This window comes from Cygnus atratus, chromosome 1 (genome assembly GCF_013377495.2).
Source record: "Cygnus atratus isolate AKBS03 ecotype Queensland, Australia chromosome 1, CAtr_DNAZoo_HiC_assembly, whole genome shotgun sequence".
In the NCBI taxonomy this organism is placed as follows: Eukaryota; Metazoa; Chordata; class Aves; order Anseriformes; family Anatidae; genus Cygnus; species Cygnus atratus.
The window spans coordinates 102,159,975-102,178,429 of record NC_066362.1 but is presented as its reverse complement, the minus strand read 5'-3'; the positions used below and the strand labels follow the sequence as shown (position 1 = coordinate 102,178,429).

General features: G+C 45.5%; 1 protein-coding gene across 1 annotated transcript; it reads left to right on the top strand.

Annotated features, from left to right (window-relative positions):
- The first annotated feature begins 2,493 nt into the window (after positions 1-2,493).
- On the top strand, positions 2,494-17,132 carry ITFG2 (integrin alpha FG-GAP repeat containing 2). The gene is made up of 12 exons (XM_035545697.2): positions 2,494-2,659; positions 3,645-3,740; positions 4,173-4,214; positions 4,919-5,090; positions 5,402-5,541; positions 5,913-6,061; positions 7,276-7,370; positions 9,871-9,924; positions 12,101-12,192; positions 12,716-12,833; positions 13,437-13,610; positions 13,761-17,132. Exons 1-12 carry the CDS (start codon positions 2,564-2,566, stop codon positions 13,907-13,909), a joined length of 1,377 nt encoding a protein of 458 aa, XP_035401590.1. The 5' UTR covers positions 2,494-2,563; the 3' UTR covers positions 13,910-17,132.
- The last annotated feature ends 1,323 nt before the right edge of the window (positions 17,133-18,455 follow it).

Here is an 18,455-nt window from a genome sequence, read left to right as displayed (position 1 = left end):
CATTCCTCTTTCCTCTTTTTGTTGTAAAACTGGACCAGGAAAATACTGATTTATACCTGAAAGTAACTGGCTTTAAGGAGAAAATGTGATAATAGTTGAAACGTGTTGCAAATGCTTATAATTCCTGATGAACTACAAACTTCTGAGTGATCCTCATTTCACACAGAAGCTATTTGATATCCTTCTGCTTCTTTGTACGGTATGTTGGGTGTTTTTTTTGCTAGTGGTTTTGTGGTGTGGGTTGTTTTTTTTGTTTTTTTTTGGAGGTGAGGAATGGGAGAAATATGTGGGGGTTTGTGTGTTTTTTTTGTTTGTTTTTTCCCCTTCCCTCTCTGCAGGTATGGAATGGAGTATTCAAACTTAACTTTGTTGTTTATTTCATGATGTAATGCTAAACTCAGCATCTCTACTGTCCTGTTCCAAAACCTTCTAGCAGCAGGGACTATTTTTTTTTGCCTGCTTTGCGGAAGGAAGGCAGCTTTATCTGTTCCTTTCAGGTAATGGACTTCTGCGCTGAGAAGGATGTCTGGTCTTCCCATGGCATGGAATGGGCTGGATTTGTTTTGTATATTGCAAAGAATATGCCTGTCTTAAACCTGATTATATCTGAATTCTTGGTTTGAATTCCTGGTCTCCTTTCCTGAGGGGGAGAAAAAAAGTGAGCATTCATTCATGGGCTTCCTATAGGACTGTGGAGGTTCTAGCAGTTGCCTCTGCAGAAGAGACAGCTTGGGCCTGGGACCTATATGATTAATTATCACCAAAGTGGTAAGCCTAAATTACTCTCCTGCCCCCAGTCCCAAGATGAGAAGTCCACCAACTGCTGCTGGGTTGGAGCTAGCTTAGGGATCTGTGAACTGCACTGCTTTCTGCATGCCATAAGATTCTTCAGGGTGGGAAGAGATAGGAGAAAGCAGCAGGGAGAGGTGCTTGGTAGGTCATCACTCTTAGGGAAATGCTGTTTTCGTTGACTTACCTATCACAGGCTGGTTTATTTAGGAAAGTTACAATCATCAGATAATGTAAGTACTTTTCATGAGTTCTGACCCAGTAGCATCATCAGTCCTGCATACATGAAAGCAGCTTTGCTTTCTACCAAAATACAGCTACCTCTAACTGGAACATTACAGCTGGGTTGCAACAAGATGTGAAGAACATCTTGCCCATTGAAGTTAGAAGATTTCAAGACACAAAAACAGCAATTGGAATCAAGCTAAGATAAAGGTTATCACTTCCAGTCCTACAAAAGAAGCTAACGGGTTGATAATGCTTGCCACTACCTGGGAAGAAGGAAAACCAGAATATTTAATATGTGGGTTTCTTTAGATTGAATCAAAATGGAAAAATCAATGCCAGTTACCTCCTGTTATGTTACCGGAGCTTTACATGCATTCAATAAAAGCAGCAAAAGACATGCCCTTCTGGCTGCACACTAGTAAATAAGTCCAAATGGCTCAGCGGAATCATCTTGACAAATGCAGTGTGAGAGAGACAGAGAAACACGGGGGGAATCTTACCGAGAAAAGACAGTAATGAAACTGGGTCAGATTCCTGTCTTATCTCTTAGATGATAGAAGAGCCATGGAGATTTCTTCCTATGAGGTATACCGCTTGCAAGGAAAGAGAAAAGAAGCACTCAAGCTTCAGTTGTAGCTGGTAATGCTAATAGTGAAAATAAAGCGCTTTAATTTGTATTGTGAATCAGGCAATTTACAGAAGTGCTTTGTAGCGTTACTCTTAAGACAGGAATACAGAACTACAGACTACAAGAAAGGGGAGCAGGAATGTCAAGCAAGAGTCCTTTTTCTCCAGCAAGGATGCCCTGATCTGCTTAGAATTTTTACAAGTGGGAGCTGTGGCTGAAAGTGTTGTGAAAGCAAGAATAGGGTAAAATGCTATTAAGTTTCTAATTCTTGAACAATGGTTAAAAAAAAAATCGCATGGATGACAGTCGTTAATGGGTCTTTGAAAGCAGAAAGTAGGATTATTGTATTTAGAAGTATCCAGGAATATTTAGAGACAATGGTGGATGCATTGGATGTGAGTAACTGTGGAAGTACCGTTCTGCCTTCACTGTTACTCCGTATGAAACTATAAAGTGTTCAAGAATGTAAGGTCACCAAGTGCAGTGAGCACGCGGTATTCAGGCGGTGGAAAGGAGGTTCCGTGCTATCCGTAAAGATGCACCTAGCTGCTGGCAGAAAACAGCATGCTAGCATTTATAACTGACGTTATGCATGTAAACTTCAAGCATAAACTATTCTTTATGTTCTTACAGAAAAAAATACGAAATAAACAGTTACGGCAATGCCTCCGCGAGCTGCACGCCTCCGTCTCTCTCGGTTTGTCGGATCTTCACCTCACGCAGCGTTCCTACGGCAGGGCCCTGCCCCTGCCGAGAACCGCCCCTTCCCTCCCTCACGCCGCCCCTTCCCTCCGCCGCGGCCTGGTGCCGCTGGAGCCGCCCGGAGCCCTCCGGAGCCCCCCCGGCGGCCCGAGGCTGGCGGCCGGCCCGGGAGCGAGCGGCGGGAGCTCGGCCCCGGCGGGCGGCGGCGGCGGCGGGATGCGCTCCGTCAGCTACGTGCAGCGCGTGGCGCTCGACTTCGGCGGCAGCCTCTTCCCGCACGCCATTTGCCTGGGGGACGCCGACAACGACACGGTGCGGGGGTGGGCCGGGGCTGGCGGGGCGGCGGAGGGTCCCCCCGGTGCGGTGGGGAGGACCTGGGGGGATCTGGGGGCCGCCCTGCGTGGGTGTCGCGGAGATGGATGTGCGGGTGGACGTGCGTCAGCAGCGTTGCTGTCAGTCCCACGGGTGGTTGTGTCTGATGGGTCTGATTTGGCTGCAATTACGAAGAGATTAGTTTAACTACATATAAGGAAACCGTCCTTTCTCAACAGCCCAATCTTCTTACAGCCCTACCTCGCTATCCTGAAAAGTGTCATTGCTAAAAGTGTAGTTTTTCCCATTTTCGTTTTTTCCCGTGAGAATTAGTGTTGCGTGGGGTAATGTGCACAGGGAGTTTTGAAATGCTCACAATTTAAAATACACAAAATACACAGATGATAGGATGGCAGGAGCAGGCTCATCAGCAGGAAGAGGTGGTGACTTCTCAGCAGTCTTCTTTCAAGAAACAATCGCTATTCTGTAAAGATCAAGATCCAAAGATCTTAGCTGCTTCATCAATGAAATTGAATACTCAGTGTAGATCTGTTGTGTTTTTGCAGCCTCTTTTTGGATGATTACTTTCACCCCATTGTCATCATCTTCCTCGGATGAGCCGAGAAAGATCACGTCAATCTAGATTGAAGAATGGAAGCTGGAGTCATGATGGTTATTATCTGAGCACAACTTCAAACAGTCAGTGACAGAATTCTGAAACAATGGCTAGAGAAGAAGTGGATAATAGGGTGTTGCTTTAAGGAGCCATTCCCCTGCTGTTTCATCTGCTAGACTAAAACCAGGGCTTTTATTTTCTCCCAGACCTTCTGTATTGATTCAAGCCTCTCTTTAATTCTTGTTTTCCTTTGCCGATTCTTCCCACTGAGTGATTTTAATGTATGATTTCTGTAATTCTCACTATGCTGGGAGTACTGTGTTGCTGTGATTGTGAATTTCTTCTTACTAACCCAGCTTTCTTGTACAGCTGAATGAGCTGGTGGTAGGAGACACCAATGGGAAACTGTATGTGTACAAGAATGATGACAGCAAACCATGGACTATGCGATCCTGCCAAGGAATGGTTAGTTTTTGACAAACTTTAAATGGTTGGGCCTTTTGGTGTGGGTCCTTGACTGCCTGGGAACATGAAGGCCAGAGAGGAGTGGCAGCAAGAACTGGTTCTGATGTCTTTCATGTAGTAATGAAAGCCCCTGCTTTTGCTTACAGCTAGCCCCATGGGTTAGAGATGATGAGCACAGTACTGAATGAACACAGGAACTGGGCTTCTGCATTGACCCTGTTCCTATGCACTGTGGATTTTGCTCCAGAGCTCTGGGCAGTTGTGTGGCAGATGTGTTTCTGTCTTTGGCTATGCTATCTTTGTCTTTGAAAAGGCTGTTAAAGAGACTGTTTATGAGAAGAGGAGAGGGTGGGGCAGGGGTTTATCTGAAAGTGCTACCTTGCATTGCCTTCTCTTATGGATGGGCTCTTAAGGCCTTTTTTTCTCTTGCAGCTCACATGCGTTGGTGTGGGAGATGTATGCAATAAAGGAAAGGTGAGAGCAGCCAAACTGTCCCCAGCTGTGTCTGTGGGGCATGTGGGAGGTGTGATCCATATGCAGGTCTTAGTGAGCAAAGAAATACATCCTGTCTTCAGAAAATACTACTGATTAGCACGTCTCCCTATGCGAGTGCCACAAGGTTTCAGAGGTTTGAGGGTTGCTCCCTTTCCTCAGTGGCTTTTATCCTGCTCTGTACTGATCCGTGCTGTGGTCATGTCCCTTCTGCTACTTGTCTGTGTGTGTTTAAGGTCACCTAAACAAGACTGAGCCACAGAATAGTCCAGACTTTCAAGTAAATTTCTCCGAATTTATATGACTCCTTTTGCTGGTTTGCTATTTTTGATAGTTAAACCCATGACCAAAGCTCCTAGTTTAAGCACCCTGCCTAAAATGCTGTAGCTGCGTGTGCTCTATAGCGGAGCATAGCTAAAGTGAGGATTGAGGAAGCCATACACTGGGGATTGCATACATACATCATCCTGATATCCTGGCCTAACAAGAATGAGCAAGAAGTTTGGACTTCACAGGACCTGAGTGTGACCTGTATGCTGGCCAAAAATCTTCTCCTGTTCCCCTGTAGCAGTCATTGATCTTGATGGAGTCACCCTTGTATCTTCCCTTGCCATGCTGAGTGACAGCTTCTGTAGTTTCTAAAAGAGAAATAAAATCAAAAGACTTTTTTTTTTCCTCTCTCTTAGAATCTTGTAGTGGCAGTGAGTGCAGAAGGCTGGTTTCATCTTTTTGACTTGACTTCTCCACCTTCAAAACACCCAGAAGCTTCTGGCCACCATGAGTTGGCAGAAGAGCAGAAGCCAGTGTTCAAGCAGCATATTCCTGCCAACACCAAGGTCATGCTGATCAGTGACATTGGTGAGTAGGGCAGCTGGGGTGGGAGTGCAGGGTGAAGGAATTTGTGGGTATTTGTGGGGCTGGGGAGAGAGAAAGAGTGCAGGACTCACAGAAGGAAAATTACTACCTTGCTGAAACATGTTTTAAGAAACACAGACAAGTCCTTGAGGAGTGGGAACTTCAGAAATTTTCCTGTAGTGCAAGTTCCTAATGGGATTGGGATCCTCAGGGATGCTACTTGATGGAAACCAGCACAGTGATTTCTGAATATTAGGGGTCTTGTGGTTATGAAGGCCTGAGGGAGCCTATCTATCTCGTTGTCTCTCCTGCAGATGGAGATGGGAAGTGTGAGTTGGTGGTAGGTTACACTGACAGGGTGGTGCGTGCTTTCCGTTGGGAGGACCTGTCGGAGAATTCAGACCATGTCTCTGGGCAGCTGATCCTGCTGAAGAAATGGCTGCTAGAAGGTCAGGTAAGGAAACGGGGGAAGAGGCACAAAATTCCAGTCCTATCAACACAGCGATTGTTGTCTTGATGGCTTGAAAGGACATTTGCCCAGTGGTTGTCCTGTGCTTGCAGGGAAGCTCATGGGATGGTCTGGGAAATGGTCAGCTAGTCTCACCTAACTAGAGAGCATTTTCCTCTAGGCTGTTCTTAAGTGGCTTTTGGTAGGGAAGATACCTTTTACTTTCACTTGGATATTTTGCCTCTAGCTGGATTTGTTCAGCTCCTGCTCAGCTTCTATCAGAAAATCTGCTATACACACACAAACACAGTGGAGAATTCTGGGGTGTGTAAGGTTCTCAGTTTAACTGTGTCCGTGTTTATCCTGTGCCACCACAGGTGGATAGCCTTTCTGTGAACCCAGGCCCTGAAGGCTTACCGGAGATGATGGTGTCCCAGCCAGGCTGCGGTTATGCCATTCTGCTGTGCACCTGGAATTCTGAGCAGCAGCCTGCAGCCGAGGGAAGGGAGAGCTCTGCCTCCAGCAGGTGAACAGCGTAACTGCAGGTGGTAGATGAAGAGATTCCACTGTAGATGGCTGTCACAAGGGGGCACCACCACACCAGCCTTCTGAGGGGGGACGCTGTTACCTGTCCTGGTGAAGCCAGCTGACTTGCTGTGTACTGCTGGGCGTTTATGATTTAAGCCCACCTGCACCCAAGTGCCCATGAATTCAGGTCGCTATCACAGAGCTGAATACTGCTGTTTTCCTTGAGTCCCACTCTTTTCTCCTTGGGTTGGCCAAAGAGAGGTGGCAAAACCAGTTTACGGAGGGGAGCTGTACTGGAGGACTAAAACAGGAAAGACAGGGACCTATATTTCCAGAGAAAGAGGAGTAGGCAGTTTGGGGACTTGTCTAATGGTGGGAAGGGTGGCTAATGAAAGGCTGAGACAAGGCCAGTTAATCTGAATCCCTAGGATTACAATTAGGGTTTGTTCACTGTTTTTTTCCAAGTAAGGTAGGATTGTGGGATTTTCTAATGAGACCCTGGCAGCCAGTGCTGTAAATCACAATCAGAGAAGTCAGGATGAGCGGTGAGGTTATTGTCCTTAAGCCGCAGAGGCATCCGTGTGGGGAATTCAGGTGCTCCTGTGCTGTTTTCTGAAACTTTAAGGCAGAACCAGAAAATCAACTGAACAGGAGCTAGTCTCCTTGATGTCATAGAGACCTTAGTGGAATGTGAGTACCCTCCTAGCCAGAACCCAGGCCCTGACATGACCTGTGACCAACTTGTTCAGTCACAGCCAGACAATTTTCCTGAATGAATAGCAGCCAGGCTTGCGTGACAGTAATGATTTAAAAACAAACAAACAAACAAGCGAAAACATATATTTTTTTTTCCTTGGTTGGAGTAGATGTTTTATTGACTTTTTTGAGTTCTTTTCAGTTTGCTGATGCATCAAATTGTTATGTTTTATTTTTTAAGCATTAGCAACTTTCCTTCATTCCTGAGGTGGCATGCATTCTTTTCATTGATTTTTCCCAGCAAATAATCGCTCTGCTAATGACTGAAATGGCATTTTTTGCTGTTGGAATAGCAGACTATTTCTGAGTATTTCACTGAACTGTTAGCCTATGCACAGACTCAGTCCATCTCTGGAGTTGGAGAGCTCTGGAGTACACTGCTCATGAGATTGTTCTGGTAGAGTCCCCCAGCACGGTTCCCTAACCTTTCCTGATGCCTGCCACTTTTCTCCCTAGGGAAGCCCCTGTTCGAGATGTTATTCTCCACCAAACATCTGGCCGAATTCACAACAAGAATGTTTCTACTCATCTGATTGGTAGCATTGGCCGAGGTGAGAGGTTTGAAGCTTGGGATCCCTGCCCCAACAGTTGTCTGTGATATTTTTTCAATATGTCAGTCCAGCATGAAATCAGATTGCCTGTGGCTGAAAAGTAATAACTTTGAGAGGTAGCTGCAAGAACAGGAGGCCAGCGTCCAAAGAAGGACAGCCAAATGGTTGCTTTTGAGCTTTTTATAGCCTTTGTCCTTCCCTAGCTTACTCTTCACCCAGCACAACAGTTTCTCTGCAGCTTCCACTGGCCTTCATTTATTCATCTTGAATGGCTACTATGCCCTGCAGATGTCCTTGATCCTTGCTTTTGCATGTCTGCAGCTTACGCCCTTTTTACTCCCTAGATGCATTTCTTTCTTTCCACAGCCTAATTTTAATTCTTGCTTTTGTGCTTTAGAGCACTTGATTCCTAGTAACCTGTCCTCCAGCAGCTAGATCCTGCTCTTCCTTTATCTATGCAGTCCCAACCCCTGCAGAGCTGCTTCCATATTTCATTTTTATCACTGTCCTCTGTCTCCTTTCAATATATTCTGTTCAGCTATCACGTCTAAAGTCTCCACAGCTGCTGTCTTCTCTCAGCCCTAACACACTGCTGTTATATCCAGACATTTCTTACACTCTGCCAATGCTTCCCCTGTGCAACTGCTTTGTGGCCTGGCCTGTGCCTGGCCCCCGCGCTGAACCCTGTTTGGATATCTATGGAGAATGCAGGTTTCACTCCCCCTTGGGGCATAATGCAAGAAAGAAGAAGATTCCAAGTACAGATCACTTTCCTTCCTTGTCTGCAGCTAGCTAGAATTCAGCTGCATTTGTTCTGTCCAAGTATTATGCCCTACGGTGCTGTTTGGGGAGGATTTTAGGGTGTCCAATGTGATTAGAGCTGGGGGAGAAGGACAACCCACTGAAAATCCTCCTTTCACCCCCTCCCCAGAGTACCTTTCCTAAGCGTGTCATTTTTTCAGCATCTCAGATACTGTTACAAGCACCATGGTCACAGAGCATGAAATCAATTATTTCACCAAATACAAAGCCTTGCATGTAATGAGAGAAGCCTGTAAAAAATGAAGGCATGCAAAATTAGGGATGAGGAGAAGTTTATTAAAAGCCCCTTGGTGCTGGGCCCAGCAGTATTGAAGCAGCTAAAGAGTGCAATGCTGACCAGTTTTTAAAGGAGGCACAGCAGATCTTTTGGAACAGAGCTTGTCTGGATGGATGTCAGTTAGAGGCAATAGAGCACCCAACCATCCAACTGTTTGCCTTAAGCTCACCTGCAGAAATAGGGTAGTCTGTGTTCTGGGAGTGTGTAGGGTGTAGGGTGGAGCTGTGCATGGGCAGTGGAGGTACACTTGCAGTACAGTGTCATTCTGGGGAAACTGCCTGAGGAAAGCACTAAACTGCTTTCAGCTCTGATGGCTTGCCCCTGACTGCCAGATTTCCTGGGTTCCTGCAGATCTTAGAGAGACAGTGTTTCCTTCCACATTGTCACTCCAAGGATAAAATGCAGCTGTGGTTGAATACAGCTCATCTTCCCCAACCGGGTGTTGTATTTCAAAACCTGACCTTCCATGTCTTTTCTTACTAGTGGACAGGTAGAGAGTATATTGAAGTGGTGGTCAGGGGAGTCTTCTCTTCAGGTTCAGTTAGTCACATCTGTTGGTGCTGTCCTGCACACAACTGTGTGTTTTACAGGCTTTGGAGAGGATACTGTTTGCAGGAAGTTCACAGCTGTTGGGGCATAACCCAGTAAAGCCAGGCTGGGTGTGTGAGCATGGAAGCAGATGTCTAACCTGCTCATGAAGCAAGGGCCCTGTAGCATCTAACCAGTGTTTGCTGAGAATGGACCACAGTTTCTGTGCAATTTTGCTCTAGTGAAAACAATAATGTTGGTAGCATCATCTCCACAGTCTCATTCAGGAGTTGCAAAGGAGGTGCTTTTGTGCTAATGTGACTGATATATAGTCCTCCTAGTGGAATCTCTCTTTTTTTTTTTTTTTTCCCCTCCTCATTTATTCCTGGAACAGCCGAAAGCCACATTCCTGCCCCTGAAGAAAACAGTAAGGGTACAGTTGTAACACTCATTTGACATAGGCTGTTGTCCACATTGTCCCTTTGTGATTGTCCTGCCTCTGTTTGTGTGCTTTTGGAGCTTGGAGAGGATGTGATGCAGTTCAGTTCAATCAGAACTACCAAGAGCCTGGAAGTGCATACATGGCACAGATAGACTTGCAGAAGTAGCCAGCAGAGCCAGACATGCCTATATCAGTGCAAACCAAAGATTTTAGATTCTTGGATTTTGAGAGAGTAGTGCCCTACAAATAAAAGCTGTCATGAGGCAGGATTGGTTGCAAGACTGCAGGTATCTGTTATGCAAAATGTCCAGGCTGGGTAAAAAAGGAGGCAGTATGGGTCAGCTCGTTGTTTTGGATCTTTTTTCAAGAGAGGGAGGGGACAATACTCTTAAAAAGGTATTAACTCCTGTAATTCTCTTCTGCATTTGCAGGCTGCTCCAGTGAGAATAGTGGCTCGGGTCTTTTTGCCCTCTGTACTCTGGATGGTAAGTCCTACCACTGTCCTGGAAAGTGGGCCTGTGGGGCAGCCAAGGCCTGTCACTAATTCCAAGTAGGAGACAGGTGCTCAGTTCTTTTGGTTTTGAAAGGAGAGGGAACAGAGCTTCAGAAATGCTTCCTGAGGCAGGCAAGAGAATCTACCACAGCTCCTTCTGCTGACACGCTTTAGGCATGAAAGCAAAGACAGGAACCGAGGTAAGAGTTGTCACTGTAAGCAAGCCCCTGCTTAAACCAGGTGTGTGATCACATGCCTGTATCTGAGGATATGATGAAACAGCTTCAAGTTGAGCATGTCTTTCTGTTCCTTATTGAATTGGCTCCCATGTTGCACAGGCTTGCACTTTCTGGGATACTTGGCGTTTTTTCAGTCTGTTAGTATCTGCCTTTTTCTTTCCCCATTGCAGTGCTTTCATCTGTTGATTCCAAAACATTTTACAAACATTAATTATTCATTTGGCCCCATGGCCTATGGGGATAGAACTGTTAAAGCCTGGCTGCTGTGAGCAGGCTGGAGAATGAAAAGGTTAGGTCATTGGCCCAAAAGCATGCTGAAAGCTTGAGGTGGAGGGTGAGACTAGAACTTATATCTGCTTACTCCTAAGATGCCTGCTTACCCCATGTTTAAACAACTGTCTGTGATGCCAGTTCAGCAGTGCCATTCATGTAAACAAGAGCCTCTAAACCACAGCAGAGTTGTGTCCTTGTACTTGAAGAGACTTGGGTTATTTCCAAAAGCAGTAAAGGAAATGGATGCTGGAACTCAGGTGTTGGTAGAGAAGAGCTGGCCTCATGTAGGCCGACTCTGAACCTGAGCCAAGTTCTCATGCTGTGTCACTAACTGAGAATTACAGAATCATTAAGGTTGGAAAAGACCTCCAAGATCATCTTGTCCAACCATCCCCCTACTACCAATATTACCCACTAAACCATGTCCCTAAGCACCATGTCCAACCTTTCCTGAAACACCCTCAGGGACGGTGACTCCACCACTTCCCCCATTCTTTCCAATGTCTGACCACTCTTTCTGAGAAGAAATGTCTTTTGATTTCCAATTTAAACCTCCCATGGTGCAACTTGAGGCCATTTCCTCTTGTCCTATCTCTAGTTATCTGCAAGAAGAGGCCGCTTCAGCAGTCCAGAGACCCCCAGCTCCCCACAACTTCCTTTCAGGTAATTGTAGAGAGCAATAATCATAGAATCATTAAAGTTGGAAAAGACCTCCAAGATCATCTAGTCCAACTGTCAGAGGTCTCTCCTGAGCCGCCTCTTCTCCTGACTAAACAATTTCAGTTCCCTCAGCCGCTCCTCCTACGATTTGTGTTCCAGATCCTTCACCAGTGATAGGACAGACTTAAACTAATGAACTGAACAGAGGGATTCTGTCCAACTGTATGGAGACAAGGTGCTGTGCTTTGCTGTTCCTGGATAGACAGCCTGGCCTGCTCAGGCTAGATGTTCACCTGCCATATGTTGTCCTGCTAGGAACTTTCTGATTCTTTTTTGGCCTGAACTCTGAAGCTACTGCAGTGGGCAAGGCCTCCAGCCACACCATGGTTCTTTCAGGAGCCTTAGTGAGACTGGAGGGCACTGTGAGGATAGTGTTTATCTTATGTGAGACTTTGTCTCACAGATACACACTTCCCCCCACCCTCCAACACCCTTTCTGGCACTATCACAGTATCACTGGATAACAGGAAAATGGTATGATCTAAGTGTCCAGCATGGTTTTAGCATCCAAGAGGGCATGTCTATACTGTCAAGCCAGTCACCTTTCAGCTATTATCTGTTCTCTTGAGATTGTGGGACATGCTGAGAAGCTTCTAGTTTACATAGTCTCATGTGAGACCTGTTGACATATTGTACTCAGGGGGAGCTTGTTTTGGACAGTTTTCTTGTCTTAGAAAGCATCCAGTTAGCAGGGCTGCTGCTTCCATTTTTCCTTTCTGTTTTCTGTTACTGCTGACAAGATAATAGACTGCCATCCTTCCCAGAAATGAGACTACACTATCTGTTATCAGCCACAGCCTGTACCATGCCCTCCCCTCCATATGCAGATCTCAAGTGTTGGAAGAGTGTGCAGGGCCTAATTTTAGCAGAAATTGTGCTATCTTTTAATATTTTCAAGACATCTTGACAATCTTTTTTTTTTTTTTCCACATTCAGGGACACTGAAACTTATGGAAGGGGCAGACAAGCTGCTCTGGTCTGTGCAGGTTGATCACCAGCTGTTTGCTCTGGAAAAGCTGGATGTTACTGTGAGTATCTGTGTGAATAGGTCTGGGAGGGAAGGAGTGAAGACAAAAACTCAACATGGCTTTGTGTGTGTGAATTTAGGAAGGGCAGAGGGGGCATGACTCAGCTGTAGAACTGCTGGGATTATCTCAGGATGACACAAACAGTGGTTCTGACTGTGCCAGTCCATTGTGCACTCATGCCAGTCTGTCTCACTGCAAGAGGTTGAGCTATGTCTGCCTGTATGACCTAGTGAGCCCAGCACCTTGCTATGAACCTTTCCATCCCCTAGCTGCTCTTGTGTCTCATTGCAAAGGTGAATGGTTTTGCGAACTGCCAATACCCCAATTTGTCTGCAGGCTCTTTGGATGCATAATCTTTATGATAGAGAGGAGATGGTCTCCATGAAAATGAAAAGTGATGTCTTGTTCAGTTAGTAGTTGTTCAGTTAGTAGTGTTCTGTCTCTGAACAAGTAGGAAAGATTCCTGACTGTCTCTGTGAATTGTTGATGTTTGTGCTAATAAGAGATCTTATGGTTCCTGCAGGGCAATGGGCACGAGGAGGTGATTGCCTGTGCATGGGATGGTCAGACGTACATCATTGACCACAATCGAACTGTTGCCAGATTTCAAGCAGATGAGAATGTCAGTGCGTTCTGTGCAGGTGAGGATCCTGGTGGCAAAGACAGCCCTCACAGCATTTCTCCATCAAAGCTACTGATGGCCTCTGGGAAACCTGAGATCCTTTGTCTGTCGGCAGAGTAGTTTCCCTAGGGTGTGTATACTGCATGAGGCCCTGCTGGTCTTCCATCTGGTGGGATCTGGGAAAATCAGGGGTGAGCAGGGGTGATGCTGGGGTATGTCTGTGATTAGTTTAGGGTTGTTTTTTTTCTCGTCCTACTTGAGTGCTACAGTGTTCTCTTCCCCACTGCTTTTTAATTTGTGGGCTTCTAAGCTGTTCTCAGGTGAAGATACAGAACCCCATGGAACCAGCCCAAATCTTGACTTTGCTAATTCCTCTCTCTCAGACTTGCAAGAAGCAGCTCACAAATCCCCAGGTTCCATGCATGAGTAACATAGTTTAGAGACACTTACTCAGATTGTCTCAGAGTGACTTAACATAGCCAAGTCAGTGTCTCTGTTCCTCCCACCAGGGTGCTCACTGCTTTACGCTGACATCTTTGTTCTCTCATCGTGAGAAGTTGCTTATTTGCTTTCTCTGTATTGTGAGCAGTAGCCACATTCTCCATACTTCTGCTTTTCGTAGGCCTCTATGCATGCAAAGGAGGATGCAACAGCCCCTGCTTGGTTTATGTCAGCTTCAATCAGAAGATCTACATCTACTGGGATGTGCAGCTGGAGAGAATGGAGTCCACCAACCTGTTAAAAATCCTGGAGGATGACCCAGAGTTTGGCAGTCTTCTGCAGGAGCTAGGTGTGGGTGAGTGCAGAAAGGGTGAGGGGTGTACAGGAAAAAAAAAAGATGAAAGGCTGCTGGCAGATGACTAGAGTTCTAGGTACTTCTTGAGGAGGGGGGCTACTAACTGTTGAGAATCCCTGTCAGTTATTAATTTTCTCTCTTTTTCTGTAGATAAAGATGACGTTTCTGCAGTGAAAGATCTGATTCACAAAACACTGTATTTTCCTGAGAGCCATCAGCCTAACAGCCCCTCACAGTGTCAGGACCCTGCTGGAACAGACTCCTCTGCCTACCACACTGCCCTCCTGGATTCCTTATAACAAGTCACATAAAGATTAACATCTTCCATCCCAACACAAACTCTTCTCTGACTGGAATCGAACGTTCACACCTCATGAAGATTAGACTGTTCTTTTTCCCTCTGTCAAGGCCTCCACTCAGCAAAGGGTGTACAGGCCAGGTTCAATGGAGGGAAGCGCTTGGCTGTAGGCTTAAGTGAAGGTGGCAAGTTGATTTGACTTTAGCTGAGAAAGCTACCAGGACAGTAGGAATCTAGTGTGTTGCTCATTGGCCTTCTGTAGTAAGATTCCATGTTCTCTGCTAATGAAAGTCCATTATGGGTGACTGTGGAGGAGTACTAAGGACATCGATAGGAGAAAATAGCCAAACTCAGTCTTGGTTTTGGCTTATTCTTACAACTGCTTTAGTGATTACTTCTTAGTTCGTAAAAAGAGCTGCAAACTGAGGAGCTGAATTAGGGAGTGAGCAGGCTGGGGCTTTTCCCTTCTCCCCCATTAGGTTTGTCTTTAAGGTAGACCCAAGCATTGTTTGCTTTTGCTCTGCTGCTGTCCTGTTAAACAGAGTTGCTCACAAACCACCTCCTGTTCTGAGGAGCTAGGGACATGAGTGAGAAGAACCACAAATTGCACAAGTAAAGTGTCAAGAGAGAACAGCTCCAGCAAACCACAGCTGTACTCAAGAAGCCTTGCTTGCCTCCATTCTCTTGGGCAGAATGACTCCAGAGATGGCTGTGACTTAGTAAAACACCTGTGATCTGGGTAATGAGAAGAATCTGTCTTAACCAAGCATTTGTGGAGCTGTGATGGCATGTCCGTTCTATAGCAGTGGGAATGCGGCACTTTCTTCTGGCTGTGGAGAGTGCAATGCTATTTTTTGAGTCCTGCACAAATGAAGGAAGTGGCCTGGGGTGAGGTATGTTCTACTTGCTTGCATGTAGAATCTAGAAAAGGCTATTGCTCGCCCAGGCTGATCATATTCAAAGGCACAGGGGTGCCTTTCCACATGTTGCTGGTGTTCTGCTTTTCCCCTCTCGGCTTGCCTCTTGCCTATTTCGGCTTATTAGGATAGGAACAACCTGTTGTGTTGCATCTATTATCTTTTCACATTTTTGTAATTTTTTATTGGTTGTTCATAAAGGATGGAGTAGTCTTTCACGCTCATGGCAGCCTGAGAGGGTTGGATATGAGGGCAAATAAAACTAATTCAGTGATCTTCTGTTAGCAAATGACATTTAAAGATCTTGCAGGCTGTTTTTTGAAAGACTGGTGTGCGATGCTCTGCAAAACATCCAAGAGCAGCCCTAACAGGAAGAATGAACTTTGTATGGAGGAAAGGGGTGTCCTGCTATTTTGGTCAAAAGGTCCATTGCTGGAGTAGGCCCTATGTGGGAGAAGGGCTTGTAGTTTTTCCTAGCAATTTCCATTCACAGATTTATAAAAGCTTTATAGAGGGCAGCTTCTGTAACTACAGATCACTCTGTAACTACAGGGGAAGTTTCTCTCCATTTTAATGACCTCTCTGAGAAACATATTTGCATGTTCCCTTGTAATACTAAGTACTTGTGTTTGACTAGACCCTCAAGGCAGGAACTCTCAAATCATGATAGCGCTTTGGTGACAGTGTTGCTCAGGCTAGTGGAAGTTGGGAGCAGCAAGGCTTGAATTTGTCATTCATGGAGAGTATAAGGACCACTGGGCAATCACCTTACAGAACATAGCTGCTGGTGGTTAGCGTGACACTGTGGACTCTCATGTTTCATTGTGCTTTCCTAATGAAGATGAATCCTGTACTGGCTATTAACTAGATCACAGTAAATTGTTTTCCTGCCACTTTCAGGTTTCTGTTACCCAAAACCTAGAGCTGCTGTCCTGATCACCTGAACAAATGAGGATTTTCACTTTTCTCCTTCAGAATTTCAGGTGAAGTAGTAGCAGCTACTACTCTTCTTTCCTCTCCTGGGGGCCCAGCTGAGTTGGGGAGTAGCAGAGAACCCTAGAGGTGGGGTGAACAGGTTGGTTTCACTGTATTCTGAAGTACTTTCCTAGCCCTGTTGCTACTTGATTTTAATCTTGTACTTCAGAATTAGGACCCGACAATGAGAGGGACCACAGTGGAGCAGGACTCTGCAGAGCATGTTTCCAGTAATATGTAACAAAATGACATTATAGCTATCCCTGAGCTGAGCAACAGGCATGTGTCTTGGCGTATGCTGTTCTATCCTGAAAACAGACTGCTGATCTTCATCTGCTTTGGGCTGTGTATTTTGTTGTCTTTTTCCCCCACACCCTTAGTACTGTGACTGCCGTCTCCCACACTGGGGACAGAGACAGTATGATTACAAATAGTATCAGTGCCTGAGTTCTTGGTCATGGCTTGGACAACCTGGTACGTGTACTGCTGCAGAAGTGATGGATTCTTTTTGCTGTGCGTGCTTTGATGAATACAGTTGAAGTTCTACCACAACTTGTGCCTGACGTAGCCCCACTTAGCATCTGGTTTGGCTTTGGTAGCACAGGCATTCTCCACAAAAGTACTCTCCTTGATCCAATGCTGGGATTCCAGAGGTTCCTGCAAGCAATTGCCTGGAGCACTTCATTTGCTTGAGAGCTGGGCCGGGTTCATCAGATCTGTTAGCTGGGTTTTACAGGCTGTTGCAGTGCTGCTGCATTGGAATTCCTTCCTGAGGCCTAACAGCAAAACAGGATCGCCTACACTCATTAACAGAGAACAACTCAATGCTCGCAATCCGTGCCAAATGGAAACCTTTATTAGCAACATAAGCGCAAGGGGGACACAAATAGTTGTATGACTGAAACTGATTTATGCAAAACAAACTGCATTACAGGTCAAATGATTTCCAAGGAAGAAAGTAAGTCAAACTTGATTTATTTTAGTTGAAACAGGAAAATGTTAATGGAGAAAAATGACATTTTCCTAGGAACCATCTTCAAAAGAAAATGGGACAAAACATGTAATGGACAGGGCAGACCTGTACAGCCTAGCCCTCTTCTGCTGGGTAACACTGCTGTGTGCTGTGCAAGCCCAGGCATGCTTCACTGTGGAAAAACAAGTCAGAAGATATGGACATTATATACCATCCAATCTTGAAAGTATCTGAGAAGGAAGACAGTAGTGTTTGAGGGTTTTCTCCAACAGTTTTGTTTTGTGTACAGTACATAACTTGCAAATGTTTTGTTCCTGTTCCCTTTGTGCACTAAAGAAAATGAAACCTCTACAAAAGAGTTAATTGGAACTTCTGTACCGTTCCTTGGGCAAAAGATGACTTCTCTGTTCTTTTTCATGCCCTGAACCCTCAAAGTGACAATCAATAGACTGGCAGCTACAGTCAATGCTTCAGGCTATTTCCAGTGCTGTCAACTTTCTGTGAAGTGTACAGCTGCTCAGAGAAGGAGCCATGTATGCTCTGTCTCTGGAGTGGTGCAGTTATATTTTCATTGTAACTCATTGCCGGTTCATCCTTGCCAGCCACTGCAAATTCACAGCATTGGAATTAGTTGTTCCTTTCCACGCAGCAGCAAATGTTGTTTGCTGCATCCTACTCAGTAGCAGGTTGTCATACCAACTGGTGCCAGGTGACTGGCACCAGGTAACAGGGCTTGATTTGCAAGACACGTTTGTGTGTCCTAGTGACAGCACACAGCAAGTGAGGAGTCCAGCAGTCTCAGAGAATGGGGATGTTTGTAGACGAACTATTCACAGCTTTGGTTGTGAGGTTCAATTTACTATCAAGAAAATAAAGGGAGGGGTTTGTTTGGTTTTCCTGAGAGATAATAATGCTGCTGGCCATCACTGCTCCCATTTCTGTGATCTCTTTGCTGAATGCAATTATTTCTATTACTCTTCAGGTATATCCTGGCATTTGCGTACAAACGTATGTAGCAGCTCAATGCTCTTCAGTTCCATAATTCACCTGCTAGTGGTAAAAGAGCGAGCGAGCTTCTGGGAATATGGATGACTAGAGCTTCCATTCCTTTCAAAACCAAGTGCCCCCAAGCTCCTGGCAAGACAAGTGATGTGATTATGGCTTCAGGATGGTGCACGTTTTTGGGATTGGGTTACCTCTTGCACATGAGCCTTGGAAGGGCCTCATAAGGTCGTACAGTCCATTTCCCCATCACAGGGTCAGCCGTATGGATCTCATGCCTGAAATGTGATACTCATTGCTCTGTTCCACAAACATGTTTTGATACAGTTCCCTGCAGACAGTTTTGCAAGTGTTGTATGCACTCTACAGAAAAGTAGCCCTAGCAGGAGCTGACCACCAAGGCAATTCAAAGGGATTCTCCCTAAAATACCATTGTCTGTATTGAAGGGGTAGGACTTGTTATGAAGAAGCCAGTGTTGGCCACACAGGATATGCTTAAGTCCTGCTCTAAGGTGGCAGTTCATACTGAATTTCTACTTTAGTGGGTTTTGTTCTCTTGTGAAAGACTTCCCTCATTCCCTTTGCCCCCAAAAGGAATAGAGATGACTAGAGTTGGGAATAGGGAAGTTTGTGTAAGCCAGAAACAGGCTTAAGCCTTGCCAACCCAATTAAAAAAGACT

Bases quoted from the DNA above. Each gene is read 5' to 3' on its own strand.
- ITFG2 (XM_035545697.2), top strand. From the start codon at position 2,564: ATGCGCTCCGTCAGCTACGTGCAGCGCGTGGCGCTCGACTTCGGCGGC. The intron at 3,741-4,172 runs GTTAGTTTTTGA...TTTCTCTTGCAG, and splicing joins TGCGATCCTGCCAAGGAATG to CTCACATGCGTTGGTGTGGG. The intron at 5,091-5,401 runs GTGAGTAGGGCA...TCTCTCCTGCAG, and splicing joins CATGCTGATCAGTGACATTG to ATGGAGATGGGAAGTGTGAG.